Source organism: Myotis brandtii, unplaced genomic scaffold (genome assembly GCF_000412655.1).
Source record: "Myotis brandtii unplaced genomic scaffold, ASM41265v1 scaffold96, whole genome shotgun sequence".
Classification (NCBI taxonomy): domain Eukaryota; kingdom Metazoa; phylum Chordata; class Mammalia; order Chiroptera; family Vespertilionidae; genus Myotis; species Myotis brandtii.
Window position 1 is genome coordinate 839,944 of NW_005371972.1, and position 14,271 is coordinate 854,214.

The 14,271-nt window shown below is 55.5% G+C and overlaps 1 protein-coding gene across 1 annotated transcript; it reads left to right on the forward strand.

The window, feature by feature from the left end:
* The first annotated feature begins 1,994 nt into the window (after window positions 1-1,994).
* On the forward strand, window positions 1,995-8,569 carry CTRC (chymotrypsin C (caldecrin)). Its single transcript, XM_005886180.2, has 8 exons — window positions 1,995-2,097; window positions 3,729-3,820; window positions 3,935-4,032; window positions 5,214-5,339; window positions 6,137-6,273; window positions 7,002-7,147; window positions 7,754-7,906; window positions 8,483-8,569. Exons 1-8 carry the CDS (start codon window positions 2,010-2,012, stop codon window positions 8,495-8,497), a joined length of 855 nt encoding a protein of 284 aa, XP_005886242.1. The 5' UTR covers window positions 1,995-2,009; the 3' UTR covers window positions 8,498-8,569.
* Window positions 8,570-14,271: the final 5,702 nt, after the last annotated feature.

Genomic DNA, 14,271 nt, shown 5'->3' on the forward strand with positions numbered 1-14,271 from the left:
CAAACCCCTCAGTCCCCAAACCGTCTCTGAACTCCCAATATTCCATCCTGGTTTTGGCGGGAGGGGGAGTTGTTGGTTTTTTAAAATCCTTACCCGAGGATACTTTTCCATTGATTCTTAGGGAGAGTGGAAGAGAAAGGGAAAGACAGAAAGAAATATCGATGTGAGAGAAACACATCGATTGTTTGCCTCCTGCATGAGCCCTGACCAGGGCCCGGGCCGGGGTGGACCCTGAAACCAAGGTACATGCCCTTGACTGGAATCGAACCCGGGACCCTTCAGTCCACAGGCCGACACTCTATCCACTGAGCCCAACCGGCTAGGGCCATCCTGTTTTAAGGAGAAACCCTGCCAGCCCCAAGGCCCGCCCCTTAGGGACCTCACCTGGGATGTAACAGCTGCCACCGGCATGTCCTGTCCCAGCAGCGAGGAGATAAGGGCCCCAATCCGTGGCACCTGCTGTTTTTCAGACTCACCGCTGCCTCCCTGACCTTGGCCTGCTTCTCCTCAGGTCCCCTCTCCGGAGCCCAGCCTCCACCGAGTCATGCTGGGTATTTTTCCATCACAGCCTGACCCTGAGTGGCTGCGGGTCATTGAGGTCCCGGATCCTCCAAGGCCCCGCTCCACCCTGGAAAACAAGGCTCAGCGGATGGGGCCTGGCACGGGGCAGCAGCCTCCCACTCTCAAATCCTCAAGTGCGTTTTGGAATCTGTAGAGAAGGAGTCCTTTCCAACCCGCACCCCATCAAGCTCCCACCCAGAACTAACTTCTGGTTCAGGGACACCCCAAGGAACACTTACCACCCTGCCCAGCAGGGGGCTCCAGCGATGCTGAACTGGTCTTAGTATCCCTGAGGTCCCAGCCCTAGCACAGGGCCTCCACAGAGGAGGTGCTCTGCGAATGGGGGATGGATGGATGAATGAATGAATGAATGAATGAATGAGCCTTAGTATTCCTGAGGTCCCAGCCCTAGCACAGGGCCTCCACATAGGAGGTGCTCTGCGAATGGGGGATGAATGAATGAATCAATCAATCAATGGCCTCTATGTGCATGGTATATCAGTGCCTCACCGTCTGGGCATACAAGAGCAGAGCTAAGCCCCCAGGCTGAGGTCGTGCCTTGGGAAAAAATGGATTAAACCAGATGCTCTAAGGGACAGACTAACCCCAAACTGCTGGGGCTCCGGATGGAACCGCTGGGCACACCATAGTGAGACCCACACCAAGGGCCATAGACCCAGATCTGCCACTCAACCTTGACCTTCCAGTCAAGGAAGCTTAGGACTGATAGGAACCTAAGAGTGTGTCTGGTTCTAATTGCCCATTTTAGAGATGGGGAGACTGAGGGCCTTGCAGGGAAACAACCGAGCTGGCTCCGGGTCGGAATTTGGCCAGGGGACGCCCACGCCTCAGCCTCTGTTCGCAGCCCCGGAGGAGGTGCTGGAGAGCAGGGATGCCCAAGCCCAGACAATACTAGTTGAATGAGGGGGAAAGAAAAAGAGAAAACAACAGGAAGAGAAGAAAGAAAACGAGAGGAAGCTATGAAGACAGAAGGGATGGGGTGTCAGCAGTGTGAAGCCCGGGACCGGTTCTGTTGTTGCCCAGCTGTGTGGCCATGGATGGCCCCAGGCCCTCAAGTCTCAGCTGCCTCATCTTTAATGAGCGGGTTAGAGTGTCTATGTGGTGTTGTCGGAGAATTCAGTGCGTGCGAGAAGCATTGAGCACGATGCCTGGCACCTAGTAGGTGCTCAGTAAATAACAGCTAAAAGAATGAGTTAGGGAGAGAGAAGAACACACTCCCAGCAGAGTGGTGGGGGCCCCCCAAACCTGCCCACCTCAGGATTTGCTCTCTCCCATTACTTGGGGAAATCATGCCTCGAGCCAGCCCTATCTCCTGCCCAAATTAAACAGTAACCAGCCAAGGTCAGGGAAAGGGCCTTGTAGGAGCAGGTTTCCTTCCAGGAGGTGGCTCAGCCTGGACGGGTGGGCTCACCCGCTGCTGCCTATAAATGTGCCCTTCCCGCCTGGACCGGCCACTCGCTCCTGAGCACGCAAACATGCTGGGCTTCACCGTCCTCGCCGCGCTCCTGGCCTACGGTAAGCTGTGGGTCGGGACCAGCTGCAGCCCACGGGCTGTGAGCTCAGGCAGGCCTCCCAGGAACAAGGACCAGAACAGGAGGCCCTCTGCTCTCAGGCGGGGGGTGCGGGTCCAGGAAAGGAGCTTTGGGGTCCTATGAGAGTTCAGGTACTGCAGGCTGCTGTGTGTCAGATGAGCCACTGCCCGCTTGGCAACTTGGCTTCCATATCTGCAAAACAGAGCTGATGATCTGACCTCCCAGGGCGAGGATAGAGCTGAGATGCGGAGAGCCCCAGGCCCGCGCTCGCCCTGGTCTCTCCAGCGACCACCGGGGCTTGCCTTTGCCAGCGGGGCCATCTCTCCTTTGGGGATTCTTTCCTTCCCCGTGTTGGTGGCCTTCTGCCCAATTAGGAATCAACAAACGTGGCTGGTATGTCCCTCACTCTCGGCAGGACCTAGACAAGCCACTCACCTCTTTAAATCTCACTGGCTCTTTTGGCAAAGGACAGCGCTTGATGAAGAGTCCTGCCCTGGCTGGTGTGGCTCCCCCGCACCTAAAAGCTGCTGGTTCTCTTCCCGGTCAGAGCACATGCCGGGGTTGCGGGCTCAATCCCCGGTGAGGGTCATGCAGGACAAAGCTGATCAATGTTTTTCTCTCTGCTCTCACATCAATGTTTCTCTCTCTCTCAAAATCAATTTTTTTAAAATCTTTAAAAAATTATTTGTAAAAGAGTCCTTCCAGCTAACAACCACGGCAGTAATAATAACAGCAGCTCCCGATTACTGCATGTTTACCATGTGCCAGGCCTACGCTGAGCCCTTCACGTGCGGGAGCTAACTTGACCCTGGGAGGCAGGGTCTATTCGTATGTCCACTTTACAGATGAGACTGAGGCTCAGTGAGGCTCCACATCTCGCCCAAGATCACGTGGCTGCTCGGTGGTAGAGCAGAATTTGAGTCTGGGTCTGTCTCCCTGTGGAGCGCATGCTCTTGGCCACTCCACACAGCTCCCCGCTACGACAGTCTGGGCCTCTATGGACTCAATGCTCACACACACACACACACACACACGCACACACACACACACACGCACCCTGTAGCCCCGTGGTTGGCAAACTGCGGCTCGAGAGCCACATGCGGCTCTTTGGCCCCTTGAGTGTGGCTCTTCCTAAGCCTTAGGAGTACCCTAATTAAGTTAATCACAATGTATTGACCTATATAGATTAAGTTTAAAAAATTTGGCTCTCAAAAGAAATTTCAATCGTGGTACTGTTGATATTTGGCTCTGTTGACTGATGAGTTTGCCGACCACTGCTGTAACCTAAAACCAAACAGCAGGGTAAGGATGAAGGACCCTGGTGGTCCCGGGCACTCGCACGCATGCCAGCCACCTTTTAGTCCCTCTGTTCAGGCCTTTCACTGAACCCTTTGCAGGCATTGTCTAATTTGTTCTCAGGACAAGCACACCAGGTGGTGCTATTCTTCCCATTTCACAGAAAGGGAAGCTGAGGCCCCGAGAACTAGATGGTTCCCCCAGAGTCATCCAGTAAAATCTGAATCTCTGTCTGCCCAGCCCCAAAGTTCCACCTGCCCCTTCCCCAGCGGGGATGCCAGCCCCTCACCTGTGTCCTTCCTCTCCTGTCTCCCCCAGCCTCCAGCTGCGGGGTCCCCACCTTCCAGCCCAACCTAGCAACCCGGGTGGTGGGAGGAGACAATGCCGTGCCCCACAGCTGGCCCTGGCAGGTAAGTACTGTTGCAGGGGTGGGAGGTGGGAGGTGGGAGGTGAGAGGTGGGAGGTGGGAAGAGAGGGGCATGGGATGGGGGTCCCTGTGAACTGACACATGGCCCTTCTTCCAGATCTCCCTCCAGTACCTGAAGGACAACACATGGAGGCACACGTGCGGTGGCACCTTGATCGCCAGCAACTTCGTCCTCACGGCTGCCCACTGCATCAGGTGAGCGGGGATGACGGCCAGAGCCGGGGGCCTGAGGAGCTGTTTTATTGAGCACCTATTACTCACTCAGGCTCTGCGCTAAATAAGCTGCTTATCTCCTGTAACCGCCTTTTCATTTCTCCATCCAGCAGTACTTATTGCGCACCTACTATGTGCCAGGGCACACATCAGTCAAGATGAAGTCTGTGCTCCCAACGAGCTTATAGTCTAGCAGAAGACAGAGCAACAGACCATTAAACAAGTGAATATGTAATATATCAAATGTCAGTGAAGAGAAAAGGCTGGAAGAGAATAAAAGTATAAGGGGTTCTATTTTAAAGGAGGAGGCCAGGAAGCACTTTCTGCAAAGGGGACATGCGGGCAAAGACCTGAAGGAAGTGAGGCGAGGACTCATGGTGTAGGAGGAGGAGGAGGAGGAGGAGGAGGAGGAGGGGGAGGGAAGGGTGCTGCAGGTGGAGGGAACAGCCAGTGCAAAGCCAGTGCAAACTTAGTATGTTTGAGGAATGATGAGGAAGCTGGGGTTGCAGAAGCAGTAGCCGGGGGGCAGGGAGGGGTTGGGAAGGAGGGGAGTTAGAGAGAAACGCAGGTGAGATGATGCAGGCAAGAAGCAACCGATCCTCACAGCAGTCCTGCAAGGGAGTTCCACTGTTATCTCCACTTTACAGATGAGAAAACTGAGGCCCAGGGCCACGAACCTAGGAGCCAGAGTGGACTTGACCAGGGCCCTTCTCTGCCCCCTGGGAAGGGTCAACGGGGATGGACACTCCCTTCCCCCAAATGATTGCCATGTGGCCACAGAGCTGAGTCACCGAAGCTCCGAGTTCCCTCTCCTTTTTTTATTTGTTTTAGTTTTATTTTATTTTTATTTACATTTTTTTGTTACTCCTCACCTGAGTGTATTTTTCCACTGATTTTAGAGAGTGTAAGGGAGGGGAGAGACAGAGAGAAACGTCGATGTGAGAGACACACCTGTATTGTTTGCCTCCCACACAAGCCCGACAAGGGCTGGGGATCAAGTCTGCAACCGAGGCGCGTGCCCTTTTGATCAAACCCAGGACCCTTCAGTCCGAGGGCCGACGCTCTATCCACTGAGCCAAACCGGCTGGAGGGAGTTCCCTCTCTACCCCACCAGCTATCGGGGACGGGAGGCCACCCTGACCCAGTCCCCTTCCTCTGTTTAGCAAATCCAAGACCTACCGTGTGGGCCTGGGGAAGAACAACCTGGCGGTGGATGACGAGCCGGGCTCCCTGTTCGTGGATGTGGACACCATCTTTGTCCATGAGAAGTGGAACTCCTTCCTGGTGCGGTGAGTGCCCCCTGACATCTCACGCCGCTGGGGGGCAGCACAGAGGAGGAGGGGATCCCAAGACAGAGCTGCAGAGCCTGCCCCCACCCTGTCCCTGGGCCCCATCCTTACCCTGCGCGGCCAGCAGATGACTCCTTTACGCAAAATGGCAAAATACTAAGTGGAGACAGACACCCTTCCCATCTCCGTCACGGGCCAGGGTGCCCCAGAGGTACGCAGGGAATCACCCCAAGCCCCCCATAGGTCTTGCCTGAAGCCCCTCAGCCAGGGCTGAGCTAGCACTCGCCTTAACTGAGTGCCTACGCCTTGCAATAAGCACTTTATGTGCCATCTCTTATTTAATCCTCACAACAGCCCTGCACAAGGAGCTCAGAGAGGTTAAGGAATGTGTCCCAGGTCACACAGCCCGTACCTGTCAGAACTAGACATCAAACCAGGTCTGCTAAGGTTGCCAGCTCTCAACCTGGTGACATGAACACATTTAAAAAATTGCATCCACAAGGGTCCCTCTTCTATCATTGTAATTCCCTACTTCCCTTTGCTTAATTGCTGGTGGGTACTTAACCTGCTGGTCCCAAAGGCGTCATCTCCATCTAAAGGGGCGGGCGATGGCCATGTTAGAAGGCAGATCATCTGTCCTCTGACATCTCTGTCAGCCAATTAGAAGCTGGCAGTCAGGATGTTCCGGGAGGACCCCAGTCACCCTGGGCCTGACTCTCAGCTCACAGCTGGGCCTCTTAGCCTGGGCGGGGGAGCCACGACCTCCTGCTCAGTCAGTCCTCCGCTCTGAATTCCAGCAATGACATCGCCCTCATCAAGCTGGCGGAACCCGTGGAGCTGAGTGACACCATCCAGGTGGCGTGCCTGCCAACTGAGGGCGCCATGCTGTCTCCGGACTATCCCTGCTACGTCACCGGCTGGGGCCGCCTCTGGAGTGAGTTCCGCCCCTGGCAAATCACAGGAGCCTTCCTGGAGGAAGTGGCTCTCCCAACAAGCACATCACCCACTTGGCCCGTCACTTCTCCTCTTCAGAGTCTGTTAACGTTGTAATAACAACAGCTACTATTCATTAAGCACCTACCATGTAGCAGACACTCTAACTACCATGTAAGAAGGGGCCCCACAAGGATTGAATGGATTAGAATTGGTCAAGTGCTTGTACAAGGCTTGGCACATACTAAGTGCCATATAAGTGACTGTTCAATGAGCTCAACAACCTTTTGGGGGGTGGGAGGGTTAGATCTTATGGTACCATATGCCCTATAAGTTCCAGCCAAATTAAAAGGATAAATGCAAAGAGATGAAACTATGGAAGACTTAGAGAAAAATGCAGATTAATACTTGGAAAATCTTGGGGTGAGAAAGACCGTTTATTGTGCGACATTACGGCAGAATCTTACAAGGAAACGAGTGACAGTGAAACCCCAGAATCACCTCCAAGGGCTTTCTGTGGTTGGTCCTGCCTCCAGCCCGCTCTCCCTTCCCCCTCCTCAGAGGCGCCTTCAACCACACAGTCTGAGACCATTGGCTCAGAGCCTCTCCTCTCCACTAAGGGCCTATGTGTGGTTCCCACACACCCCCTGGGGACCTGTCCCAGCCGCACTCACCCTGAAGGCCTGGGCTTCCTGGACCGGTGCCCGCTCACCACTGTTCTCTCTGCAGCCAATGGCCCCATCGCCGAGGAGCTGCAGCAGGGTCTGCAGCCCGTGGTGGATCACGCCACCTGCACCCAGAGCGACTGGTGGGGCGCCATGGTGAAGGACACCATGGTGTGCGCCGGCGGTGACGGCGTCACCTCAGCCTGCAACGTGAGTGTCCGGGCCCCGCACCCTGTCCCTAGCCAGGTGGCCAAGTGAGAATATGGACATAGAGTAAGCGCTTCACAGGGTTGCCATGACAACCAACTGAGTCTAACAAGTGGAGAGGAACTTCATGGAAGTCTCTATACATGTTCTGTCGTGCCATCAGCTCCATCGTCCAGGGAGACAGGGGACTCAGGGAGCCTGACACAGACCCAGGCAACACCTAGGACAATCAGGGACTGACCCCTCTCCCCACTCCCACCTGCCTCACGTTCCCAGCTCTGCAACACAGCTCCCAGCATCCTCATCCCTCTGGGCATCTCTCTGGACATGGTGACCTGAACAGCTAGGGAAGCTGAGGCACAGAGAGGGTTACCATCATCCCAACATCACACAGCACATCAAGAGCTCATTTGACACCCCAGGGCCTCCTAGAGTGAGGCCAAGATAGCCCCAAGCCACCTCTTCTCTGCCCCCCTCAACATGGACACGCTGAGGCCAAAAGAGGGGGTACCAAGGCTGCCAGGAGCCCACACCCCCCACCCCAACTCGCCCTGGCTTCCCAAGCCTGCCTGGGGGAGGCCTGGGGCTGATGCCGCCTGTCTGGTGCAGGGGGACTCCGGCGGCCCACTGAACTGCCAGGCCGAGAACGGCGCCTGGGAGGTGCGGGGCATCGTGAGCTTCGGCTCTGGCCTGGGCTGCAACACCTACAAGAAGCCCGCCGTCTACACCCGCGTGTCCGCCTACATCGACTGGATCAACCAGGTGCGTGCCTGCCTCCCAGCCTCCTTCCTGCAGGCGCCAGCCCCTCGCCCGCACTCGCCCTCACGCCCCCATTCCTTACCAACTCAGTCATTCATTCACTCATTCCTTGGCTGAATCCATCATTTATTCACGTGCTTGTTCCCATATGCACCCATTCATGCACTCACTCACTCAATCAAGAAGTACTGAGTGCTTGCTGTGCACAGCCTCGAGTCAGGTGCGGTGGAGGACACGGTCATTGCCATTTGTCCCTTTGCTTCAGCAAATACTCAGGTCCTGATCCCAGGCACCACCCCAGTCCCCCCAAAGAGAAACGTGGCCCCAGGAGAGCGGGGCTCAGCAGAGGGGAGGGGCAGCATGGCCGGCCATATAGACCTTGAGGACAGGGAAGCAGAGGGTCACTCGGACTGCAGCTTTCATGGGGGTGGGGGGCAGATGTGTTCTGAGGCCCATTTGCACTGCGGCCTGAAGCGAGGCGAGGGCAGAGGCGAGGCTGGCTTATGAATTCCCGGGGCTCCCTACTCCCCCCGCAGCAGGGGACAAGGCACACACTCACCCTCTTCTCTGCTCTTGCAGAAAATGCAGCAGTGAGTCATCCTCGGGAGCCACGGCCGCAAATCCCCACAAATCCCCGCAACCACAATAAACCTTGTTTGCCCTTGAGCCAACGCCTGCACTCTTGATTTGCGTCTCTGTCTCCGCAGCAGTTCCCGGGCCCTGTAGGGGTGGCCCCTTTCCACACTGGGAATGCAAAGAGAGCCCCCCCCTCCCCCAGCCAGGCTGGTCAGGCCTTGGAGATTGCTCCTGGTCCTGGAGGTGCTAGTGGAGGGGACCCCAGGAAGCCACCTGGTGCCTGAGGGGATATGAGTTAGGGACACACCAGACACTTGCCCCCAACTTCTCACAGCTGTGGCCCTGATCAAATCGCCATCTTCCTGATCCTGACCCCCACCCCCCAGAGGAGCCTGGTGGGTCAGCTGTAGGTGGAGGATGAGGCCTCCCCAAGGACAGCCTCGCTGGCTCAGACAGGCAGGCCCCAGGAGGGTGCCCACTGCTCAGGGACAACTACCCCAGAGCGGCTGGCATGGGGAGGGTGCAGGCGGAGGGGGGAGCACAGCCCAGCCCTCAGGGGTACAGGTTTGAAGAAAGCAATGGTTGCCACACATGGTCACAGCAGTCAGAGCTGGACCATGTATTAGACAGGCTGGGAAACTGAGGCCCCGAGAGAGGAAGGAGCTGGGCCACGTCACAGGAACAGAGAGCCAGTAATGCACCTGCCACAGGGACCCAGGGGAGGGAGAGCCCTCCTGAGGCCCACTGGGGGGCAAGTGTGGCCAAGAAAGAGAGGGACCCAGTGTCCAGTGAGGGAAAGACCAAGTGGGGACCCTGACCCCTGACCCCTGACCACAGCACTCCTGAGAATGTGCTGATCCAGAAAGGGAGGTGCCCCCCCCCCCCCTGAACTCCCAGCTCCTCCTGGGCGAGCCCTCGCTGCACCGCCCGGTGGCTGGTCTGAGAGCTGTCCTGCTTTCCCACGGACTTTGGCTCCGGGAGGTGGGACGTGGCGGACCTCTCCTGCCTCACTATGCCAGGCCATTCTCAGGAAAGACGGCTCATTCAGCAAGAGAGACAGCTCCAGGCAGCCGGTGCTGCCAGAGCCCAAGGCACAGGGCAGGAGGGGTGACCAGCAGTCCCGGTGCTGAGTCCTTTCCTAGGGCATGAGGCTTTCCGCGCTAAAACCAGGGCCGTCCCAGGCACACTGGGGTGGTTGGTCACCCTAGCAGGGAGGGGCAGGAGATGTGACAGGAGCATGAGCAAAGAGAGAGCCATGGAGGGGGTGTTGGGACTGTATTTGCAGGGTAATAGAGAGCCATAGAGGGTTTTAGATAGAGAGATGACCACTGTGGTCCAATGCACACACTGGAGTGTTCATCTGACAGCTGGATGGAGGGTGACTTGGAGACAGGAAGGCCAGCTGCAAGTAGGCTAACATCACTGTGGCCCTGACCAAGGTGATGATAGAAAGAAGAGAGGGGGCTCAGGAATTCAGTAATAACGCCAGACTTATTTAAGAGGCACCTGTGCAGTGTTAAACAGCAGCCCCCAGTCCCAAATCTATATAACAGGGGTCCTCAAACTTTTTCAACAGGGGGCCAGTTCACTGTCCCTCAGACCGTTAGAGGGCCGGACTATAGTTTAAAAAAAAACTATGAACAAATTCCTATGCACACTGCACATATCTTATTTTGAAGTAAAAAAACAAAACGGGAACAAATACAATATTTGTATTTGCATGTGGCCCGCGGGCCGTAGTTTGAGGACCCCTGCTGTATAACTTTTGGGAATGTGGTTGGATTAGCGCACCTACTCATATTGCTAATAAATGTTGAAACATAAGCCACAGTTCTGTTTCCTCGACGAGAACACAAATCTGAGATTCAGGGACAGGACCCACTGTTGTGTCCAAGAGTCAGTGTCTATGTGAGGTGGACAGACCAACAGCCTCTGAAGACGTCCACGTCCCAGTCCCAGAACCTGTGAGGGTTACCTGAGATGGCGAAAGGGATTCGCAGGTGTGACTAGTTTAAGGATCGTGGGACGGGGAGTGGCCTGAACTAGCCAGGTGGGCCCGATGCAATCACAAGGCCCTTAAAAGAGGGAGGCAGGCGGGTTAGAGTCAGGAGAGCTAAGAACGGAAGCAGGGGTCCGGGTCCGGGTCCGGGTCCGGGTCCGGGAGATGCGAAGATGTTTCCCTAATGGCTTCGTGGACGTGGGAGAGGTCACAAGCCGAGCAAGGCAGGCGGCCTGTAGCTAGAAGCTGGGAAAGGTGGGGACAGGGGTTCCCCGCTAGGCCTCCGGAAGGATCCAGCCTGGTGTGGCCCAGCGACACTGGTTGTGGCCCTCTGGCCTCCAGAACCGTGAGAGGACACAGGTCTGCGTTTTGAGCCACTGCAGTCATGGTAAGCTGTTGAAGCAGCAACGGGAAATAAATACACCGTCTCTCCTGTCTTCTGGCAAAATCTAGAGTCCGCGGTGGGGGTCAGGCCGGGAGGAAGGGCAGGTCAGGAAGGACTCCCTGGGATCTGGCTGCGGTGACGGCAAGGATTTGTGCATTTTGCCCAAGAAGTCACAAACCGGTGGTTGGAAGGGAGGGGTAGGGGGCACTGAGGCACTGACCCATGCCAGCAGCCCACTAGAATGCCATCGTGTGTATGGCTGATGCAGTCGCCATGGCTGACGCGTGGTGAGCCCCAGGGAATCTGTGTGCCAGGCACCATCCCATACACTGTCTCACCTAATAATCATGACAGCCCTGATTATTATTCCCCTTTACGGAGGAGGAAACAGGCTCAGAGAGGTTTAGAAACTTGCCCAAGATCACACCGCTAGTGATGGGCACCAGGTCTTGAACCCAGGTTGTCTGACTCCAGAGCCTGTGTGGCGAGCAACCATATTACTCTGCCATTAGTCCCCAAATCTTAAGGCGCCCCTCCACACTGAAGCCCTCCACTGGCCCTGTCGGAGGGGAGGGGGGGTAGGCTGTGGGTGTGCTGACACGCCTGAGCAAAGCTGGCAACAAGCCCAGACAGACAGAAACCTGAGAGGAGAATTATTGCTCACAGATGTTCACAAAGGGCTCGCACCCACTGAACCAGCTACTGCTGGCACAATGAATAATGCTGGGTAACAACCAACCTCAAACCCTCCGTGGCATCCCATGGCAGGAGTTACTGCTCACACGTGTGGGGGCAGCTGGGGACCAGCTACGTGGCCCTGCTGATTGTGGCTGGAATCCCTCCTATGTCTAAGGGCCTGGGGGTTGGCTGGTCAAGTCTGGGCACTCACGGGGTTGAAGCGCTGAACTCTGCCACTGACAGACAGTGACTGAGTCACTTAACTTCTCAGAACCTCAGTTTCCTCATCTGTAAAATGGGCACCTGCCTCCCTCTCCGTTTCCCAGTGAAGTCACAGCAGCTTGTGATTGGAGTAATTACGTCTACGGGCCCCACACCTGGACTCCTATTAGCAAATCTTCCCTCTCCCTTTGTTCTTAGGAGAGAGAGCCTCATTCCCAGCAGGCCTTGTGGGGCGGTTCCCCAACACTCCCTCATGTGTCTGCAAAACTTCTTGTGGTTGTGGGCCAGGGGGGGCATGTAAAGACAGAGAATAAACACGGAGCATCTACCCGAAGCATCGATCTTCCGTGAAGATTGGGTGGGAAGAAAGAGAGTTGACATTGGCCAGCGATGCTAGGAAGTAAGCTACAAAATTCAGCCGAGGTTTTCCCAGATGAAGACTGAGACTTCGGAGACATCTTGCTGCTGTGGAGACTGCTTCGTGCTAGACCTCAGATCCGGAGCCCGCGAACCAAATCTGTTTTGTAAATAAAGTTTTATTGGAACCCGGCTATGCCCAGATGGCTGCTTTTGCAAGGTTGACTGTTTGCAACGGAGACCATATGGCCCACAAGCTAAAATATTTACTCTCTGGGCCTTTACAGGAAAAGTCTGCCAAGCCCCGATCTACTAGGATTCTTTGATGGAAACGTTTGAAGCGTTCTGTGCTATTCATATCTGAGGCCCACCGTCTCAGGATTTAAGCGTGAACATTGTATTGCACATTTACTACTGTTTTAAGTGAATACGCTGTTGTTTAATTTTACCCACAAACCTAAGAGATAGGTGGGATGCTTGTTGTTCCTATTTGATAAAGTGAGGAAATAGATGCAACTTGCCCTAGCCCAGTTACTCCCAACTCGCCACGGGCAGAAGAACCGCCTGGGTAGCTCGCTAACCTGCAGATGCAGAGCTGGCAGCCTGGGGTGGAGAGTCTGCACCTCTCACCAGCTCCTCAGCTGTGCGGATGCTGCAGGTCCACACCACTCTGAGTAGCAAGGACCCAAACCACAGAGTCAGCACACGCAAGCACCGGGTGTGAGCCCAGCCCCTAACCACTGAGCCGCATGGCTTCCCAGAAGAATATTTTTGCACGAATGAGTCATAAACCCCATGAGAAGTTCACATCTACGTCTCCCTGCCCCCACTGAGACCTCCAGGACCGAGCCCAGTTCAGAACTTGACAAACTCCCTGCTTGTTCAACAACAGACAAATGGGGAACTGAGCACCGAGGGGGAAGTGGGCTGCGTGGCTGTTTTCTCTCTTCCTCCCTGGCCCCCATTCCCTCTCTAGAACCCTGGATTTTTGTGTCTGTGCCGCCCTTTCCCCACTCCTCCTACACGTGGTCTGAGTCTGGGTGGGACATATGAGGCCTGGCCAATCATTGTGTCACAACCCCACCACCACAACAACAGTTGGCTCAGGGATGGGCATGTGACTAAGGCAGGCCCAATCAGAGTTGTGGGACTTCTGAACCCTAGAAGAAGGCTCTCAGTCCCTGCTGCAGGATGAGGAGGTGTGAGGATACAACAGCAAGAGGGAGAGAAAGGGAAGAAGGGGTGATGTTGCTTCCCTGGGGAACAATTTGGCACTGTATGGAGACATTTCTGGTTGTCATGAGTTGGGGCTGGAGAGGAGGGTGGGAGCCAGGGATGCTGCCAAGCCTCCTACAATGCAGAGGAGAGCCCGCATAACAACGGATCATCACCCCAAATGTCAGTAGTGCTGCAGTTGGGAAACCCTGGGTCAAAGATCCTATAGCCATTCTGTCCCCATGAATGGGAGAACCTGCTGCTCCAGGCCACTCCGTGGAGCCGAGAAGGGACCCTCAGAGCAGCTGAGCCCTGGGGACACCCTGGGAGCCCTGGGGACACCCTGGGAGCCCTGGACCCGCCTGGGCCTCAAGCCAGCCCTGCTCCGTGCTTTTCCACTTTGTGGCCCCATCAATGGTCCTATGGCTTACGCCTGTTTGATGAAGTTTTCTGTCACTTTCAACTCCTCAAAGCAGCATGGTGGGCACATGTTCTTCTCTCTGCTTTATAGATGGGCAGTCCCAGCCCAGAGAGCCTGTCTGACTGGCCCAAGGTCACACAGCAAGCTCATGGCATGTGCCAACTGGTATTTGCTCAGTGACCTCATATAGGACAAACTGTGTTTTTATATTAAAACAAACACAGCTTCACAAAGCCGAGTGCCAAATTCACACTAATTTTCAAGATAGAAGAGGAGACTTCAGAAATAGTTTGTTGTTGCAGTGACTGCTACAGACTACAAACAAGAGTTCAAACGCTCGCAGGGCGTTGGGGGGTCTGTCTGGTGCTTCCCCTCTGTAGGCATGTCCCCCGTGCTTTTCAAATCCTCTCCACAATGTTGCACAACAGTGGGCACATCTTTCTCTGCCTGTGTCACAGATGGGCCGGCCCCAGGCCCGGAGGTGTGCATGACTCATCTAAGGCCACACAGCAGCC